General features: G+C 39.7%; 1 protein-coding gene across 1 annotated transcript in view; it reads right to left on the reverse strand.

The window, feature by feature from the left end:
- LOC135083026 (dystonin) overlaps positions 1-18,770 on the reverse strand; it is a 282,038-nt gene that overhangs the window by 85,422 nt on the left and 177,846 nt on the right. The window contains exons 32-42 of the mRNA XM_063977789.1: positions 12,473-12,619; positions 11,806-11,910; positions 6,201-6,319; positions 5,029-5,227; positions 4,353-4,580; positions 3,624-3,761; positions 2,964-3,187; positions 2,608-2,755; positions 1,916-2,028; positions 1,277-1,477; positions 515-715 (exon numbers count right to left, since the gene is read on the reverse strand). Coding sequence (XP_063833859.1) covers positions 515-715; positions 1,277-1,477; positions 1,916-2,028; positions 2,608-2,755; positions 2,964-3,187; positions 3,624-3,761; positions 4,353-4,580; positions 5,029-5,227; positions 6,201-6,319; positions 11,806-11,910; positions 12,473-12,619 — 1,823 coding nt within the window. The remainder of the gene's footprint in view (positions 1-514; positions 716-1,276; positions 1,478-1,915; positions 2,029-2,607; positions 2,756-2,963; positions 3,188-3,623; positions 3,762-4,352; positions 4,581-5,028; positions 5,228-6,200; positions 6,320-11,805; positions 11,911-12,472; positions 12,620-18,770) is intronic.

An 18,770-nucleotide genomic window follows, 5' to 3' on the forward strand; every position in this document is an offset into this window, starting at 1 on the left:
TTCTACGTGCTCGGCGACCGGACTTTAACAAACCCAATGCCTTACCTGTAATGAGCCAAGTCCGTGAGCCTGGCCCTCAACTCTTCAGCGTTCATCCTGGCCAACTCCCTGCTATCGGCTTGTTCTTGTAATTGCGTGTGCGCCGCGTCTAATGTAGCGGCCTGCTGCGTGAAGTGAGCCAGTTCGCTCGACACTTCGTCTAACGCCCGTATTCACAAACATTACTATGAGGTCTCACAGTGCGCGTGGACGCACAGGGTCACGAACCAATAACAGAGCTCTAATCAACGCTGTGCGTCCGATTTGCTTCACTTAAGCAAGCATCGTTTGTGAATACGGGCGTTAGTCGACACCAAACCCAATCTCGCCTGTAACTACTGATTGTGCGACGGGCGGCCGCAGTGCGAGCGCGACAGCAATATAATTACGCGCGAGCGATAAAGATGGGTAGCTTGGGGTCATTGGACGATTCTACGTGCTCGGCGACCGGACTTTAACAAACCCAATGCCTCACCTGTAATGAGCCAAGTCCGTGAGCCTGGCCCTCAACTCTTCAGCATTCATCCTGGCCAGCTCCCTGCTATCGGCTTGTTCTTGTAATTGCGTGTGCGCCGCGTCTAATGTAGCGGCCTGCTGCGTGAAGTGAGCCAGTTCGCTCGACACTTCGTCTAAGAACTGGCCGCGTTTGATGGACCGCTCTAGGAGGGTTTCGTATCTGTGGAGAGAAAAAATGGTTAGCAATGTAGATGTAATAAATACGTAGTCAGATTGTAAAAAATCTATTCAATTACTCTATTTATCTGCCCCCCCCCCCCCTCTCCTACTCAATAACATTCTGTAGAAATGCAGCTTTAGCTTCTGCAAGTTCTGTGTAAGTGCTTAGAGTGTAAATCTTCAGCTTTTTTACCGCACAGAAAAACTACATGTACTATTTATATTTCGCAGAGTAATGCATGCTTAATTGCCTACAAAAATCAAATTAAATTATTTATTTATTTACTTTCAGACCGAAAAACAAATAAATTAACATGTTTCGCCATGGTATGGCATGTAACTAAAATTAAAAAAAAGTTAAGTAGTACATCAGGTGCGATTGTGGTCAAATACCTGCCTTGTTATGCATAAAAAAAAGTAGGTTAATTACATAATATTATTATGCTATAGAAAAAAAGAGAAAAGAAAAAAACTAATTCAATTAGGACTACGCTTCCTCAGCTGTACGAGAGTCTCAGCCAGATCACCTGCTTTTTAGAGCCCTGATGACGTGCTTATTTACCTGGCATAGATCTCTTCGGCTCTCTGCTGCAGCTTCCTAGCAATACGGGCGTTGGAAGGCGCTCTTGCAGCGTCAGCAGCGGCAGCCTGTAGCTGAGCGAGCGTAGGCCTTCGGGCTTCAAGCTCGTGGTGTGCTCGGCGTTGCTCGCGGGTTTGCTCGTCGAGGCGCTCGCGGACTAGCGATGCGGGCTTCATCTGGTTCCTGAGATAAAAGTACACGCGTTAAAATTAGAGTTCTTTTAAAAACGTAATCCGAAGTTTTGAATGCTTCCGACTGCTAACGACGTCAGCATGAGTGGCAGAGATCAGACTATGTAAAAGACGACACGGTGTAGTCACAACGTCAATAGTACAACGTGAAAGTCGTGTGATGTCGGCAAAGTAGAATAGGACCACCCTCGGTCATCGGAGAAATCGAAGTAAGTAAAGAATAAAAACTGAACATTTGGCCAGTTCACAACACAAATCACTTTTTGTAGTACTCACTTCAATATGTTCTCAACTTGCCCTAACCAAAGGGCGCATCCTTTAGCCCCTGGCATTGCAATAAAGCCGCTTCAAGCTCGCTGCATCTCGTGCCCAGCGCTCCGTGACCTAGCTGACCTAGCGCACCTATATCAAAACTAGCCCCAACACTCACTTGAAAACGTTCTCGACTTGTCCCAACCAAAGGGCCTGGGTCTCAGCCGCATCCTGTAGTCCCTGGCATTGCAATAAAGCCGCTTCAAGCTCTCCGCATCGTCCACCTAGTACCTCGTGACCTAGCTCACGTTTATATCAAAACTAGCCCCAATACTCACTTGAATACGTTCTTAACTTGTCCCAGCCAAAGGGCCTGGGTCTCAGCCGCATCCTGTAGTCCTTGGCATTCCAATAAAGCCGCTTCAAGCTCGCCGCATCTCGCGCCCAATGCTCCATCTACGTCCATCAATAAAGCCTTGCGCTTTGCGCCAGCGCTTAGTGACTTAGCTCATGTTTATATCAAAACTAGCTCCAATACTCACTTGAATACATTCTCGGCTTGCCCCAGCCAAAGGGCCTGGGTCTCAGCCGCATCCTGTAGTCCTTGGCATTGCAATAAAGCCGCTTCAAGCTCGCCGCATCGTCCACCTAGCACCTCGTGACTTAGCTCACGTTTATATTAAAACTAGCCCCAATACTCACTTGAATACGTTCTCAACTTGTCCCAGCCAAAGGGCCTGGGTCTCAGCCGCATCCTGTAGTCCCTGGCATTGCAATAAAGCCGCTTCAAGCTCTCCGCATCGTCCACCTAGTACCTCGTGACCTAGCTCACGTTTATATCAAAACTAGCCCCAATACTCACTTGAATACGTTCTCAACTTGTCCCAGCCAAAGGGCCTGGGTCTCAGCCGCATCCTGTAGTCCTTGGCATTCCAATAAAGCCGCTTCAAGCTCGCCGCATCTCGCGCCCAATGCTCCATCTACGTCCATCAATAAAGCCTTGCGCTTTGCGCCAGCGCTTAGTGACTTAGCTCATGTTTATATCAAAACTAGCTCCAATACTCACTTGAATACATTCTCGACTTGCCCCAGCCAAAGGGCCTGGGTCTCAGCCGCATCCTGTAGTCCTTGGCATTGCAATAAAGCCGCTTCAAGCTCGCCGCATCGTCCACCTAGCACCTTGTGACTTAGCTCACGTTTATATCAAAACTAGCCCCAATACTCACTTGAATACGTTCTCAACTTGTCCCAGCCAAAGGGCCTGGGTTTCAGCCGCATCCTGTAGTCCTTGGCATTGCAATAAAGCCGCTTCAAGCTCGCCGCATCTCGCGCCCAATGCTCCGTCCACGTCTCTGTAGCGGGCTTCCAGCTCTATGACTGGGACTTCTAGCTGACGAATCTCGGATGGGGTGAGATTGCCTTCGAGCGACTTGACTAGCTGGTCGCATGCCTGGGGGAGAAATAAGGTGTTTAGTATTCGCAATCATTCTCATGGGATAACTTCAGTGTTACTAATGGCACAGATTAATATAAGTTATTCTGAGTAGACAAATTCTACTGAGTGAGCTGAATTGTCTTGTTTTTACACAATGTAAAAAGAGAATTAATTTTGGTAGATAGTAATTGATACTGAAAAGAATCTTTTGATAAAATGCAAGGGTAGTGGACGCACTAGTCAATTGACAATATTTACTGAGCTGTCAAAACGCGGTTCTCCCATAGATTTACTATGGTAAAGACAAGCTATGTCGTCACTATTTCTAATAATATTTGCTGTTTTCAAAGGTACCAATAATCATATTTTACAGTCATTTGAGTTGAAATGAATTGAGTTTATGTGTTACAAAAATTGTGCCTTTAAATGATTAGTTTAAGGTATCACTCACATCCTTGGCGTTGTCGATGAGCCGGGCCTGCGCCAAGACCTCGTTATGCAGCGTCTTGGCCTTGGCCAGCTGGGACTCGACCGCGCGCGGCTCGCCGCCCACCGGCTCCGACAGAACTGACTTGATCTGCGGCTCGATCTGGAAGGAAGTCCTGGATTAATGCTGGAGTTTTTACAAGGGATTGATGTCTGAATGAGATAGGGAGAGGCATGAGTTAGATAGGGTAAAAGGGGGCGTCAGTGTTTTTCATGTAGGGTGATTAAAAGGATTACAATAATTGGTCCATTTTTAAATTTCGGAAGGAATCTGAAGCTTGAGGCACAGCTTGAGGGTACAATAGCACGACGTGCTAACCTCTCTAATCTCTTCAATACATCATGTTTCAAATTCAAATAGTTTATTCAGTACATAGGCCCTTTCCAGGGCACTACTGCTAGCCACCTATTGATTGAATTCCAAGGCTTCAAGGCGGCATAATTTCGGCGCGCTCTATGGTGGTACTGTGTTAAAAGTAACGCGGGATCCTTATAACGGGAGAGGATGTAAGATTAGTACTTACATCATGCCAGCTTTCCTATTGCCAGCTTGCCTTACTGCATAGAGATCCTGAAAGTACTGCTTGAATAGCAGCACAAGTGTTTTGCAGAAATGAAGAGAGCAGCATTTTGCAGTGAGGCCACCTGTTTAGGGTCGTGGGGGAACCAAGCTCGCAACAACTACAGTACTTACATCGTGCATCCATTTCCCAGCCCTCTCTACGGCTAGATGGTACTGTTTAGCCAGTAGGGCTGCGCCTCGCAGTCTCTCTTGTAATCTCTGCGCGCGCGCTGCCAAGTCGGCGTGTCTGCGGCGCGCTAGGGCCGCGCCCTCACGCACTGCGCTTTCGCTAGGTGGCGCCACGTGCGATAGACGGGAGGGAAGGGTAGTGCGGTATTCGTTGAGGATTGAGAGGAATTCCTGGAAGAAAGTAAGTTGTTTAGTCTTTGGCTTTATGAAATTCTTGTTTGTGATAGAAGATAATTTTTTTTGTCTTTCAAGCAAACCCTACGGGACTGACCTTGGTAAAATATCAGCAATAATATATACTAACACATAAACTGTACATACTAGTGACACAACTTTCAGTCAAAATTATGCGGGCATAGCCATATAAATATCATGTATGTATTGATGACATTATAAAACGTTCATTCACCTTCCCGATGTCTGACTAACTTTACGTGCAATGTGAAGTTGTTAAGACACCCCGCACTCAGACTTTTGTTGATGAATCGACCTATACCATATCGGTGTAGTGTGTGCACTACTATACTGATCAACAGCCCGACTAAACCTATGTAGTCTGCCAGTTTTAAAGTTCAAACATTCAAAAGTGAACTCTATATCATAACCAGTCACAACTAACCTTGCTCTCATCGATGAACTTCTGCGCTGCCATGGTGATGAACCGCAGGTCAGCTTGATGAGCTATGACGTCAGACACGAACTCCCTGATGTCCTCGCCCTGGTTGGGCAGCTTGTCCAGTTTGGATAGCGCTGCTTCCTTCTCTTCTAGGTTGCGGTAGGCATTCTCCATCCAGGAGTTGAAGGCGTTGAGTTCATTGCTGTTGGGATGAAAATTAGTTTTAGGCCCAGAACAGACGGTGAAACGCAACTGCAACTGCAGTTTGAAACCAGTTTGAAACTTTCAAACTGGTCGCGTCATGTGTGGTCTCTCAACGGACGCTATGGTAGAAACTTAGATGCAACTCAAAAGTAACTAGCAGTTGCAGTTTCGTTGCAGTTGCGTTTCACCGTCTGTTCTGGGCCTAAGTGATTGAACAAGTATTGATAAATCGTTTAATCGATTTTAGTTTGAAACTAGGGTGCTACTACCAAAAATGAGAATTAATGGACGCAGGCCGCTACCAATCGATCAACATGGAAAGCATTGGGGGAGGCCTGCCTATGTTCAGCAGTGGACGTCCTATGGCTGAAATAATGATGATGATGACTATCAAAAATAAAACAGCCTGTAGCGCACCTAGCAACTTTGCCGTATGAGTTGATCGTCATTTGTTGACTTGTAGACGTTAGACAAACATTTAAAACTAAATTGATTGCGATTGAGGTCAAATACCTGCCTTGTCATGCACAATAAAATATTAAAATGTACTAGTAACCGACCCTACAGAATTTTTATTTAACAGTTGGATGGGAATAAGAAAAAGTTTACACTTTTTAGGTCTAATGACCAAAAAGTGTATTTAAAAACTTTTACGGGCAATGTTTTCAAGTTTTTCACTTCATACGAGCCATTTTTCGGAGAATTTTCTAAAATTTTATCATCAATACTCAATTTTATTGCATCCATAATGTTACAAAAGATAAAAATGCACGTTTTTGAAGTTCGAGAAAGACTAATGTCCGTTTTCACCATTAATCCCCAATTTTTAAGTGACCCTATGAAAATAAAATTCCTACCATAAGAGTCACTTAAAAATTAAGGATTGATGGTGAAAACGGGCAATTAGTCTTTCTCGAACTTCAAAAACACATGCATTTTTATCATAAAAAGGAATTAAAATAGCAATTTACCTGAACTTCCCAAGCTCGTCTCTCGCCGCGGCCAAGCGTCGCAGCATCTTGTCGCACTTGTCGGTGCACTTGTCGCAGCGTTGCTTCAGTTGGCGCACGCCGCGCTCCAGTGCTGCCACCTGTCACGATTGTTATTATGATTTCAACCTTGAGTAGAGGCAGAGTAAATACAAATGAAAAATTCGGCGTAACCACGACTGGCTCGCCGCTAATCCCCGCTAAATTTTGTCAGTGTGTGCGTGCGCGCCGCATACGTATATTGGCGCGCTCACATACAAACCGCGCTCGGCGCGTTTATATGAAGATGACCTACTCATTTGTATTTACTCTGGTAGAGGGCAGGTGGGTTCGATTGGCATCAATGGCTTCTAAATATTGTTATGGCTACTAAACATGACTGTTCCCGATTTGTTATTTATGTTACAGTCAAAACTCATAATCGGTCAAAACCACTTTTGACTGCAAAAATCAGTTAAAAGTGGTTTTGACTGATAACCCTTAGTCAATATCACTTTTGACTGATTTTTCCAGTTAAAAGTGGTTTTGACTGCAAAAAATCAGTCAAAAGTGCTTTTGCCTGATTTAAAATTTTACCAATCAGTCCAAACTTCATACAAAGTAATGATTTTACTTATATTTTGTCTGAAAAATAACTAGATTTCTTAAAAATATGATAAGAAATACAAAACAGCATTACTGTGGTACCTAAGGTGGGTGTGATCAGGTTGTATGCACAAATCATATCAAAGTTAGACTTTAAAATGGTTTTATAACGTATTGTTGATGATTTCCAAGTAATTTTCACTAATCTTATCACTTTGTATAAAAGACTGATTTTTGCAGTCAAAAGTGGTTTTGACTGATTAAAAAAGGTATACACAACTCCCTCACCTTCAAACCGCGAAAGGAAAAAGGAGAGCCCATTAAAAAAATCTGAATATTTAAGTCAAATTATGGCACTGGAAGTAAATGTATCCAAACTTCAGAATGAACTACTAAGAGCTCAAGAGGAAATCGCAAAGCTGAACGATATCATCACTGAATATCAAAACAATACACATGAACAGAAAAAAATTGCAAAGGAAAGCTCATTAGGAAATGCTTCGGATCAAATAAGAACACGTTATACTAGTGAAACCTCTAATAAGAAGAGAAAGCTGTGTATTATATCTACTACAAACAAACTAAAAATAACTAAAATGATACATTCAGATGATCTGTATAGCGGATTTGATATTTGTCACTATATAAAGACCAATAGTACGATAGATACCCTAACTAAAGACATCCAATCAAAAACTGGATCTCTAACATTGGATGACTATTGCATTGTTTTGATAGGTGAGTCTGATTTTTATCGATCCCAAGACCATGAGGAGCTGGTACAGCTGCTGAAAGACAGAATAAAGGGAATCGCAAACACAAATATAATCATAGCTGTTCCAAATTACATATGTGGAAGGCTATTGTTCAATAATAGAATTGAAATCTTCAATAATGAAATCTATCGCTGCTTGTCAGAACAGAATAATGATAATATACATGTATTTGATACTAATAAGAGACTTACATTGGATATGTTTTCACCGTATAGCGGTAAACTTAACAACAAGGGCATGAGATGCATCCTGAAAAGCTTGGTAGATTTCATTTCATATCAACGGATTGACTGCAGAAATATTATTGATAACAACGAAAACATTACATATACTGAAGAACAAGACAAAAATGAAAAATCGCAGTTTTTTCTTTTATAATAAAATAAACATATTACATCAGAATATATCAGGACTCATAAATAAAAGCGAAGAACTAGCCGTAAATTTAATAGAACTGCAAAAATCCAAACCTATCGACGTGATATGCATAACTGAACACAATATGACAGAAGAGAATAAAAATTATGTCACTATTCCAAACTTTCTTTTGAAAACAAGTTTCTGCAGAGATAAAAGAAGAGGAGGAGCGTGCATTCTGGTTAGAACTGGACTTTCATGCAGAGAACTAGAAGACATAAAAAATATATCTGTAAAATGTGTGATTGAATGTTGTGCTCTAGAACTATTAGACCACAATATAATTATAATTTGTGTATATAGAATCCCTGGATCGAATCTAGATATTTTTTATGAAAAACTCGAATTGATTTTACAAAAGACGTGTATAAATAAAAATAAAAAAATATTACTATGCGGAGACTTCAATATAGATATCCTTAAAAAGTCATCAATGAGTAGAGATTTTGAATGTCACTTGGTTAGCTACAATTTAAAACTACAATTTCGTGAACCAACTAGACTTTCGAGTGGAACATGCTTAGATAACATTGCCACAAATTTCAAGGGATCCAAAGGTGAAGTGATTGAGCTCGCCCTATCGGATCACACTGCTCAAATATTGAGCTGTCCAGTAAAAAAAACTTGTTCCTTGCCCTTTTGGTTTATTAAACGTCGGGATTATTCATTGGAACACCTCGAAAAATTTAAGGAATCTTTGAGTTCTCTAAGTTTCTATGACACGTTTAACTCTGTCGAGGTGAATGAGGCATTTGATTTTTTTCATGATGATTTTAAATGTTTTTATGACTTATGTTTCCCTTATAAAACAATAAAAAGATCTATAAAAAATAAGCCGAAATGGATTTCCCAAGGAATAAGACTATGTTGCAAAAATAAAAGAAAACTTTTGTGGTTATCTAGAATTAATAAAAGGAATAAATGTTACCAAACAAAATTCAAAAACTACTCCAAAATATTGAAAAATATCATAAAATTAACTCAAAGAAAACAAAATGATAGAACAATTGCAATGTCAAAAAATAAAACTAAAGCCACCTGGCGCATAATTAACCAGTCGAAGACAATAATGCCTGTCGAGCCCATAACTAAAATTAAAATAAATGGGGAGAATATTGTTGACCCGTTAAAAATAGCTACTTCATTTAATAATTATTACATTGATCAAATAAAAATCAACAATAAATCTTTAGACAAAAAAAATAATGTCCCAAATCATACTAATTCCATATATTTAGCTCCAGTAACAGCATACGACATTATAAAAGTAATAAAAAATTTAAAAAATACAAGTAGTGTGGGTATCGACGGAGTCTCAACTCTGGCTGTGAAATATGTTGGAGAAATAATTGCGTTACCGCTTAGCCACATAATAAACTTAATTTTTAATACAGGAATTTACCCAGATAGATTAAAGTCAGTTATTGTAACACCTCTATATAAAAAGGTGACAAAATGGATATATCCAACTACAGACCAGTAGCATTACTACCAATATTTTCAAAAGTAATAGAAAAAATTATTTACAATATATTATATAAATTTCTTGAAAAAAATCGAATATTGGTAGAAGAACAAAAAGGTTTTCGCAAGGGCATGACTATTAATTCTGCAATTTATGACTTGGTAAAACGTGTAACATTAAATTTAGACAAAACTAAACCAACTTGTGCTGTCTTTATGGACATGTCAAAAGCTTTTGACCACGTAGACCATACTATACTTTTAAAAAAACTATATCGCTATGGTATTAGAGGAAATGCTTTGAATCTAATAAGATCATACTTAGACAAAAGAATCCAATACACAGAAATAACTCGCATATCATCTTCTAACAGTAATAAATATAGATCTGAAGGTAGAGTGATTAAATTTGGAGTCCCCCAGGGTAGTGTGTTGGGTCCTTTATTGTTCTTGGTGTATATTAACGACATGCCTAAGTCTATTAACTACCCTATGGTCTTGTTTGCTGATGATAGCACAGTGATTATTGAAACCAATCAACCTGATCAATATGAAATCACTATAAACGACACCATAAAAGACATAATTGCCTGGATGGATCATAACAACTTGAATATTAATTTAGATAAAACAAAGATAATGCAATTCACTCAGAGAAAACCGAAATTTAATTTAAACATAAATTATAACTCTATTCCAATCGAAAATGTACATTCGATCAAGTTTCTTGGTGTTCTCATAGATAGCAATATGTCATGGGAATCGCATTCTATAGAAGTATGCAAAAGACTTTATAGATTCTCTTTTGCACTGACTAAACTCGCAAAAATAGCTGATCAACCTACTGTTCTGGCTGCATATCATGGCTTTGTAATGTCGACTCTACGATATGGGGTGATTTTTTGGGGCAATTCCTCTTACAGGGAAATTATTTTCAGAGCACAAAAAAGATGTGTTCGTGCAATCTATGGGTTGAAATCAACAGACAGTTGTAAGCCTATATTTAAAAAGCTAAAACTGTTAACCTTCCCGTGTCTGTATATTTTAGAAGCCTGCCTTTTTGTCAAATATCATCCAGATGAATTTAAAAGAGTGGAGTCGACAATAGCTCATCGTCTTCGACCTAGGAAACCTATGGTAGAAAGAAATATGTGTAAGACTGCATTAATGAAAAAGAGTTTCTTAGATATGGCACCAAAACTGTTTAACAAGCTTCCTAAGGCCTTGCTAGAGTGTGATGACAAAATGTTTAAAAAGGAACTGATCTTACTACTATTAAATAAAATGTATTATACCATTGATGAATTCTGTAATGATTCTTTAGGTTAAGTTTTGACATAATTTGAAATTGTATACTTTATGACATTAGCTATTATTTTGTTGTATTTAATAATTAGAAAGATTGACTGACTGCATTGACATAGATAATTTTGTAATACCAATTGATTTAGATTATATAATTATTCAAATTTATTAAGAATTCGTATGCCTATACGGCAGATCATAGTGGAACCTACTAACCCCTAACAACTTTGTACCTATGATAATGACGAATAAATTTCATTTTCATTTTCATTTTTCATTTTTTTATGAGTTTTGACTGCAACATTTACAAGTACAAGCGGATATAAACCTTGACTGAGAGCAAATGGGTTCATTTTGCATCAGTGGATTCTAAATATTCGTGTTCCCGACTTGTGATGCTGTGTTATGAGAGGATATCAACCTTAATTGGAACCTCGATTTGCAACAATGGCTTCCAAATATTGTTATGCACTGGTTGGTAGACTTGGTGGTGTTGGTACAAAAAGATTATCAACTCTAAGTAGAGCGCAGGAAGGTTTATTTTACAGTGGTTATTATTAGGAGGATGTGGTTGTGGGTATACTGTTCAGGTTCAACGGATATCGACCCTAATTACAGAGCAGGTGGGTTTGTTTTGCATCAGTGACTTCTAAAATAATAGGATATTATTCTATTCAGGTTCAATTGGATTTTGGAGGGCAGGTGATTGACAAAAACTGCTGCCCACCGCTGCAACTCCTGTGTAGCCAGGATCTACAGCTTGGCCGCCAATAAAAACCCAACCAGTGAAGGTCAAGTTTGTCCCGGGGGAAAGTTATGCCCGTTTTCACCGTCAAACCCCAATTTACAGGTGACCCCTTTGAAAACAAAATTCCTGTTATGTGTTACCATAGGGGTCACTTAAAAATTAGGGATTGATGGTGAAAACGGGCATTAAACTGTCATTGGACCCGCAACGGTAGTAGGGGTTCGAAGTTTTTTATTGACTGTCATGTCATGCATATTGTTATGATGGAATAGGGTTTATTCTTGTCTCTTACCTCATGAGGAGCAAGCACGTCTCCGCCGGAGACCAGGAGTTGCTTGGCCTGGTCCGCGCAAGCTGATACCTGCCGCTGGTGGCTCTCCAGGTCATCCTTGATGAGCTGGAAGTGAATGAGAGAGAATTAGCACAAAACCTTTACATGTAGGAGCTGTAGTTGAGAGAAAGACGAATATTTAGAGTATTTAGAGCATAGGAATGTTTGTAACTGTTATGGGAAAAACGTGGCGATGGGCAAAATATGTACCTAAGTTAAAGAGATGTGGCGATGATCTTTATTCATACTGTTTACACCTGTAGAATATAGGTACGGTGCCTTCAAATAAGTGGCGTGAGGAAGCGCTGCAGTGGCTATGAATAAACTATTTATTTTTTTTATTTATTAATACTATTTACTTATTTGTGACGCCACTTGAGCAATTTGTCACGCTAATTACTAGAGACTCAATTAGGCATTATAAATCCCTATTACCATTTAGTTAGCCCGTTTTCCAATATAGACAGACATTCTAAAATGAGAAAATGTAGGTATAACCCGATTGATTTAACTGCGCACCTGGCAGCCGTGACGTCACATCTACGCTCTGATACAGACGGGGCGAACGCAGTGAGTGCGGTGCGCAGTATTCTATCGGGTTGTACAATATATTCGTAGTTATAATTACCTTAAGAATGTTAATCTGGTTGCGCAGCTCATCCATGTCTTCCTTAACTGCCTCTTGGTTAGCCAATCTCTCTTCGACCACCGCGATCCATTCCAATAGCTTAGAGAGCGTCTCATCGCAAAGTCTGTACTTCTCTTCGACTGCTTGCTACACGTTTGAAAAATAAACATTAGTATTTACCCTCCAAAATCAAACAAAACATTCAGGAACTTCTCACAATTCAAGTTCAGTGCTTTCTCTATATCTACCGAGCATATCTTACAATGCATCTATAATCTACATTCAGTGCATTAAATTTAATAAAAAACTAGATCAAAAGTGCTTTTTTTGTGAAATATTTACGTTGCAATTTATGTATATGTACACACGTCAAAAAGTATTTACAATCAAACGTAGACTTAAACTTAGCACCATGCAAGAGAGCTAAGTCATCCTGAAAGGGAAGCGACGTCGACTACGCACAGAAGCATAGACAAACCTAGATAAAAAGACATAGACAAAGGCAACAAACAACAGACAGCTTATGTACAGCATGATGACAACACAACCAGTCAACAACGTTGCGTAGAGCATTCAAGTAACAAGTAACAGAGACAACATGCAAGAAGCGTGGCATGCAAGCAGTGATAATTGTATTTACAAATACCAAAAACTTGTGATGTTATTGAGTAAAGTTTTTGACATTTGTATGAACCGAGTAACATGGTAACCATCTTCAATAACCATTATATTAATAGTAACGTTGATTAGAGTTAATTGTTAAAAGTATAAAAGTAAAGAGTACCTCTTGAAAAATCTGAAACTTTGAAATTTATTTTTGTACAGTATTAAAGTAAAGTAAGAGTAATATTTCCAAAGTAAATTAAAATGTACACGTAGATATAAACTGGGAATTTACATTTAATTTAATCAATGATGAGACTTTTTCTCAGCTTACGAATGTGTTTTAAATGATGGACAAAGAAAAAGTGTATCAAGTAACGGCCTCAATTAACGATGTTTTAATATACATAGACAAAATCTAAGATGAGATAAAGTCTCTCATTGTCGATAAAGTAAAATAAGACGAAAATGAATCATAAATACTACCTTCCATGTTTGTGTTTGAAGTAAATGTTTTACCATTTCATGAGAATGTGAATGTTTGCATCGCGAGTGGCTCTCTAGCCCACATCACAATAGCATGGCGCTGACATGCATCTATGTGAGCACTGTCCAAGGAATGAGTATGTCATACTTTTGGGGACTTAAAATTGGACTTAGAATAAGCCAGCTGTCATAAGTCGCTGGTTGTAGAATGAGGAAGCAAACACATTTAAGCAAACAGGTCAGCGCTAGGGACACACGCCCCTTGACCACATTCGTAAAATCTTAGCACAGTGTGAATATGGGAGGTTAGATTTTGACGAAACGGTGATAGTTGATCGTCGTTATTATGATCCCTCACAGGCAAGCATTCACGATTTAGCTCAAAAGGGTTCTTTAGCATCGCAGGCAACGGCTGGAATAAAAACAACATACATCGAGCCTTAGTACATGTGAATAAGCACACTCATCAATTGGTAGTTTTCCCGATTTGATTCAATGGAAAAACTGACAATTGTGTAGCGCTATAACCTAAACTTAAGCATCTAAAATGACACAAGGCATTTAAAAAAAAATACTATTCAGTCTGTACAAACTATAAAAGCAGCTTTCTGCCTAAAAAATGTGTTGGACTAACGATACGGCAATCAAAAAAGTTACTGTGTACTATGTGCCTTTACTACAGAATAAAAAATCTAAATTGTATGTACGGATGTCTTAAGTTCTAGGAAATATGACTGTTGTTATAATGGTATTCAATAATTAGTGTTTGCCACACAACAAACTGTGACGGCACCAAGAAAAACAGCTAACCCTGAACTCGACACGGTAAGTTTGTGGGTGTCGTGCCATGCCAATGTTTAAAGCCAAACGCTTTAGATAGATAGATCACCGTCTAAGAATGGAAATAGGAAGATGTAAAGCAACACCTTTGCTTGATAAAAGCACAAAATACGCGTAAAAAACAAAACAACTTACCCTAGTTTCTGCTGGCAGTAAGTACCCCTTCTTTAGAGCTTTGACTAAATCGAGACTGATTCCTTTGGTTGGATCAATCGTCAGTCTGCCTTCAACGGGATCGACTAGCTTCTGTTCTATCGCTTGAACCAATGGCCAAATCTTTCCTGTTTCGGGTTCTTTGACTACTGTACTTGATGGATCTACGATGCCTTGTTTGATGGCTTCGCCTAAATTCAACCTCTTTCGATCCATTACACTGGTGGTTATGAACGGATCGTTTAGCGCTCCGGTGGTCGGATTATAAATGCCGAAGTTTAGAGTCTCTATTAACGTGAAACTCTTTTTCGGTGTCATCAAGAGCCCACTCTCTATTGCCGCTGAGAGCGTGTTCAGCTTAGATGTTTCAGTGTCCAGTATGTTGCCTTTCTCAGCATCCATGAGGCCTTTGCGGAATGCCTCGGGGAGTTTTACTAACCTCTTTTTGAGATTATCTTTTATGAGAGCCGTGTCGGAATCTATGTATCCCAAAGTGGTCGCGTCTTTAATAGTTAGTACTTCATTGGAATGTGGATCAGTAAATCGAGCGGCGGCCACGTTGAGATGCCCGTTCTCAATCGCTTGCTCAAACGTCATTGGTTCTCTAACGTACACAATTAAACTGTTTTCAAAGACGAAGCATAACGAACGAGTCCTTTTCTGCGTGTCGAAAGAACCCTTTGCGTTCTTGTCAATAATGCCCTCAGTGATACCTAATCTTAATGGAATGTATTTGTTTTTACGAGGGTCTTTTATTAACGCTGTTTCGGGGTCTATAAATTCGTACCTGATAGCTTCATCTAAAGTGAACTCCCTAAGAACCGGTTCTTTGGAAGCAGAACTTTCTGGCACGTACCGTTTAGTAATCGTCTGAGACGTGATTGGTTGGACGACTGTAACTAATAGACCTTTATCGAACGCGATGTCTAAGCTATACGTTTTCTTTGCCTTTGTATCTAGAACTCTACCTTTAGTGACGTCAACGTCACCTTGTTGTATCGCAATTGGTAGAGGCTTGAATTTGCCTGTAACGTTATCTTTAACGACAGTCGAGTCGGGGTTTAATAAATTGGTTTCAATTGCTTTGTTGATATCGACGTATTCATTAGTGCTGGGATCTACGATCTTGCCGTTATCCGCCCTAAAGAAGCCGTTCCTAATAATCTCTTCAAGGCTAAGGTTTTTCTTCGCAGTCACGATTAGTCCGCGGTGTTTAGCATCTAGCAAGTTAATTTGATTGCCGTTAGGCAAGACGTATATGCTGTTGTTGTCGTCAATGACACCTGTCTTAATAGCTTCATCTAATTTGATGTATTTACTTGTTGGAATATGTTTAACTAGTGACGTTTCAGGGTTAATAAGTTCTTCGACTATAGCAGTCTTGAGCGACATGGGTCTATCAGTGACGGGATGAATAAAGACAAGTTCAGTTATATCGTACATGTTCATTGATAATGTTTCATGTAAAGTGAATCCAGCGCTTTCAATGTCGACTATTAGACCGAGGCTCATGGCTTCGGATAACGAAACCTGGACATCGGATCCAGGCTCATGGAATTTACCATTGCGTCTATCAACGATTTCGCTACGACAGCACTCGGCTAAGGTCAAAGGCTTCTCCGATTTCTTGTCGAAGTAGCAAAGATATTTCGGGCTAATCACTGACCGCCTGAGCGCCTCGTGAAGAGTGATTTTACGGTTTGTTGTTGGATCAATGATTTTACCTGAAGCATCATCATAGAGACCTTGGTGCAATGCTCTTTGCAAACTGATTGGTGCTTTGCTATCAACGAGTAAACCTATTTCGAACGCCTTGCGAAGGCTGATTTCTTCATTGTCGTTATTGATGTTCTTTATTTTACCTGTATTATCATCGATTACGCCGATTTGAATGGAATCAGGCAATGTAATCTTGTCCCATTTACCTAACCTGTTGTCTTGAATGTGAACTGAATGTGGGTCGATCAAGTTAAGCTTGATCGCTTCAGCGAGTGTGTATTTCTTGCCAGTTTGTGGATCCATAAACATACCCGTGATTTCGTTGTAGACTCCCTTTTCAAGAGCTTCAACTAGAGACATGGGTTTACGAACCTCGACTAATATACCTCTTTCGAAAGCTTCACGGAAATCTATTTTTTCTTCTCCTAGCACTATAGTTCCCGTTCGGCCGTCAACGATGCCTTTCTCTACTGCAAATTCGAATGGAATTACTTTACCACCAGCGTGTACTAAAGTGGACTGTGGGTCAATCATACGCTTCTTGATTGCCCTATCTGTTTGAATTTTGTCTCTAATTTCAGGATGCGAGAATTTCCCTGATTTAGGGTCGTAAAAGCCTTTGAATACAGCTTCGGGCAAGCTAAGTTTACGTTTAGCAGGAACGATGAGTCCACGTTCTGAAGCATCAGTGAGTGAAATTTTATCACCACGAATAGGATCTTTGACTTTGCCTTCTTTAGAATCAATAATGCCTAGTTTGATAGCATCAGCTAGGGATATAATGTCTCCGGTAACGGAGTTCCTAACAGTCATAGCTTCAGGATTGATATTTCCAATTTTGATTGCGTCATCGAGTGTCATAGTGACATCGTTTATAGTCAAAAGGCCTGTCTCAGGATTGTAAAATCCTTGAACAAGACCTTCTTGTAACGTCCATGGCTTTTTGTCGCTCAGTACATAGCCCTTGTCACAAGCGTCTTTTAAGTTACAAACAGGAGATGTAATAACACCTTTTTCTAAATCAACCAGACCTGCCTTTACAGCTTGATCGAAAGGTACAACAGCCTCAGACTTGTCGTCTTTGATTTTGATGTCTGAAACATTAACAAGCTTATCTTGGATAGCTTTACCGAGGGTAACAGTATTTCCAGTTTTGGGATCTAAAATCTGACAAGTGTCCGGAGAGTAGTATCCTAATTCAATAATATCAAATAATGAGAACGTTACTGATTTCGTGGCCAGTAAGCCTCGTTTCAGTGCATCATCTAATGGAATGTCTTTGCCAGTCTTTTTATCTCTAATTTTACCTGTTTCTGGATGAATAAGCTTCGAGTCGAGAGCTTCAGACAGAGGGACGAATTTTTCTAAAGATGTGTCTTTAATTTCAGATATTGTAGGGTGAATGATATTTCTATCTACCGCGTTGCCTACTGTAACAAGTTGGTCAGTCACCTTATCTTTGATTTTACCTGTATTCGGTTCTAGCATGTCCTGAATTATAACTGCTTCAATTGAAATCGGTCTGCGCGTAAGAATGATTAAGCCACGTTGAATAGCTACCGACATTTCTATAATTTGATGAGTCTCGACAATAGTTATGACACCTTCGTGGATTTCAATAATACCGCGTTCGACTGCATCTGCTAATGGAATGTTTTCGTTAGAGTTAGGAACTCTTATGAGCAGCGACTCCTGATCTACGAGGCCAGATTCAATGGCCTGTCCGATTGGAACTAACTTCCCTGTGTTAACGTCTTTGATGTCTCCGGTTTTAGGATTGTAGAGACCTTGATCGAAAGCCGTTTCAAACGATACTTGTTCAGAAATTGTCACGTCTTCAGGCTTTTCAACGATCCACCCTACTTGAACGCATTCTAGGAATGGCACCCGTTTTCCGGTTTTGGGGTTAACCATGTGGCCGGTAGTTTTGTCAATAATGGGCCTAGCTATTGCCTCGTCAAACGAGATATACTCATCGGATTTGGAACCTAAGTCTTTAACGAGAATATTTTCTGGGTCAAATACATGCAGCCCATAGACGAGCTCTTCGAACGATATTTTGGCACCCGTTTCTGGGTTCAAGAAAACTTGTTTTTCAATATCGTAGACTCCCATTTCTGAGAGTTCTTCTGGCGTTAACTTTTGCGATATTGCGACAAAGTATTTCGGTTCAGTTTCTTTGACAACAACTAAGTTTTTAGACATTACGTCTACTGGGGTAAACCTACTAATTTGTTCCTGCTCTAAAGAGTCTTGTACAGTTAAAGGTGATTCGACACCATTTACAATGATCCTACATACTTTAGGTTCAATTTTGCCTTGAGAGATAGCATCAATTAGTTGGATATTTTCGTGAAGGGGTTTCACCTCTTCCTGCTTCTCTTTTGTAACATTTTGTTCAGTTATTTCATCAATTACTCGCAATGGCTGCCTTTCAGCATCCAAAAGCATAGCTGAACCAGTTTTAGCATCTGTTGTTGTGCTGACGCTTTGGGTC

The sequence above is a fragment of the Ostrinia nubilalis genome, chromosome 22, assembly GCF_963855985.1.
Source record: "Ostrinia nubilalis chromosome 22, ilOstNubi1.1, whole genome shotgun sequence".
NCBI classification, from domain to species: domain Eukaryota; kingdom Metazoa; phylum Arthropoda; class Insecta; order Lepidoptera; family Crambidae; genus Ostrinia; species Ostrinia nubilalis.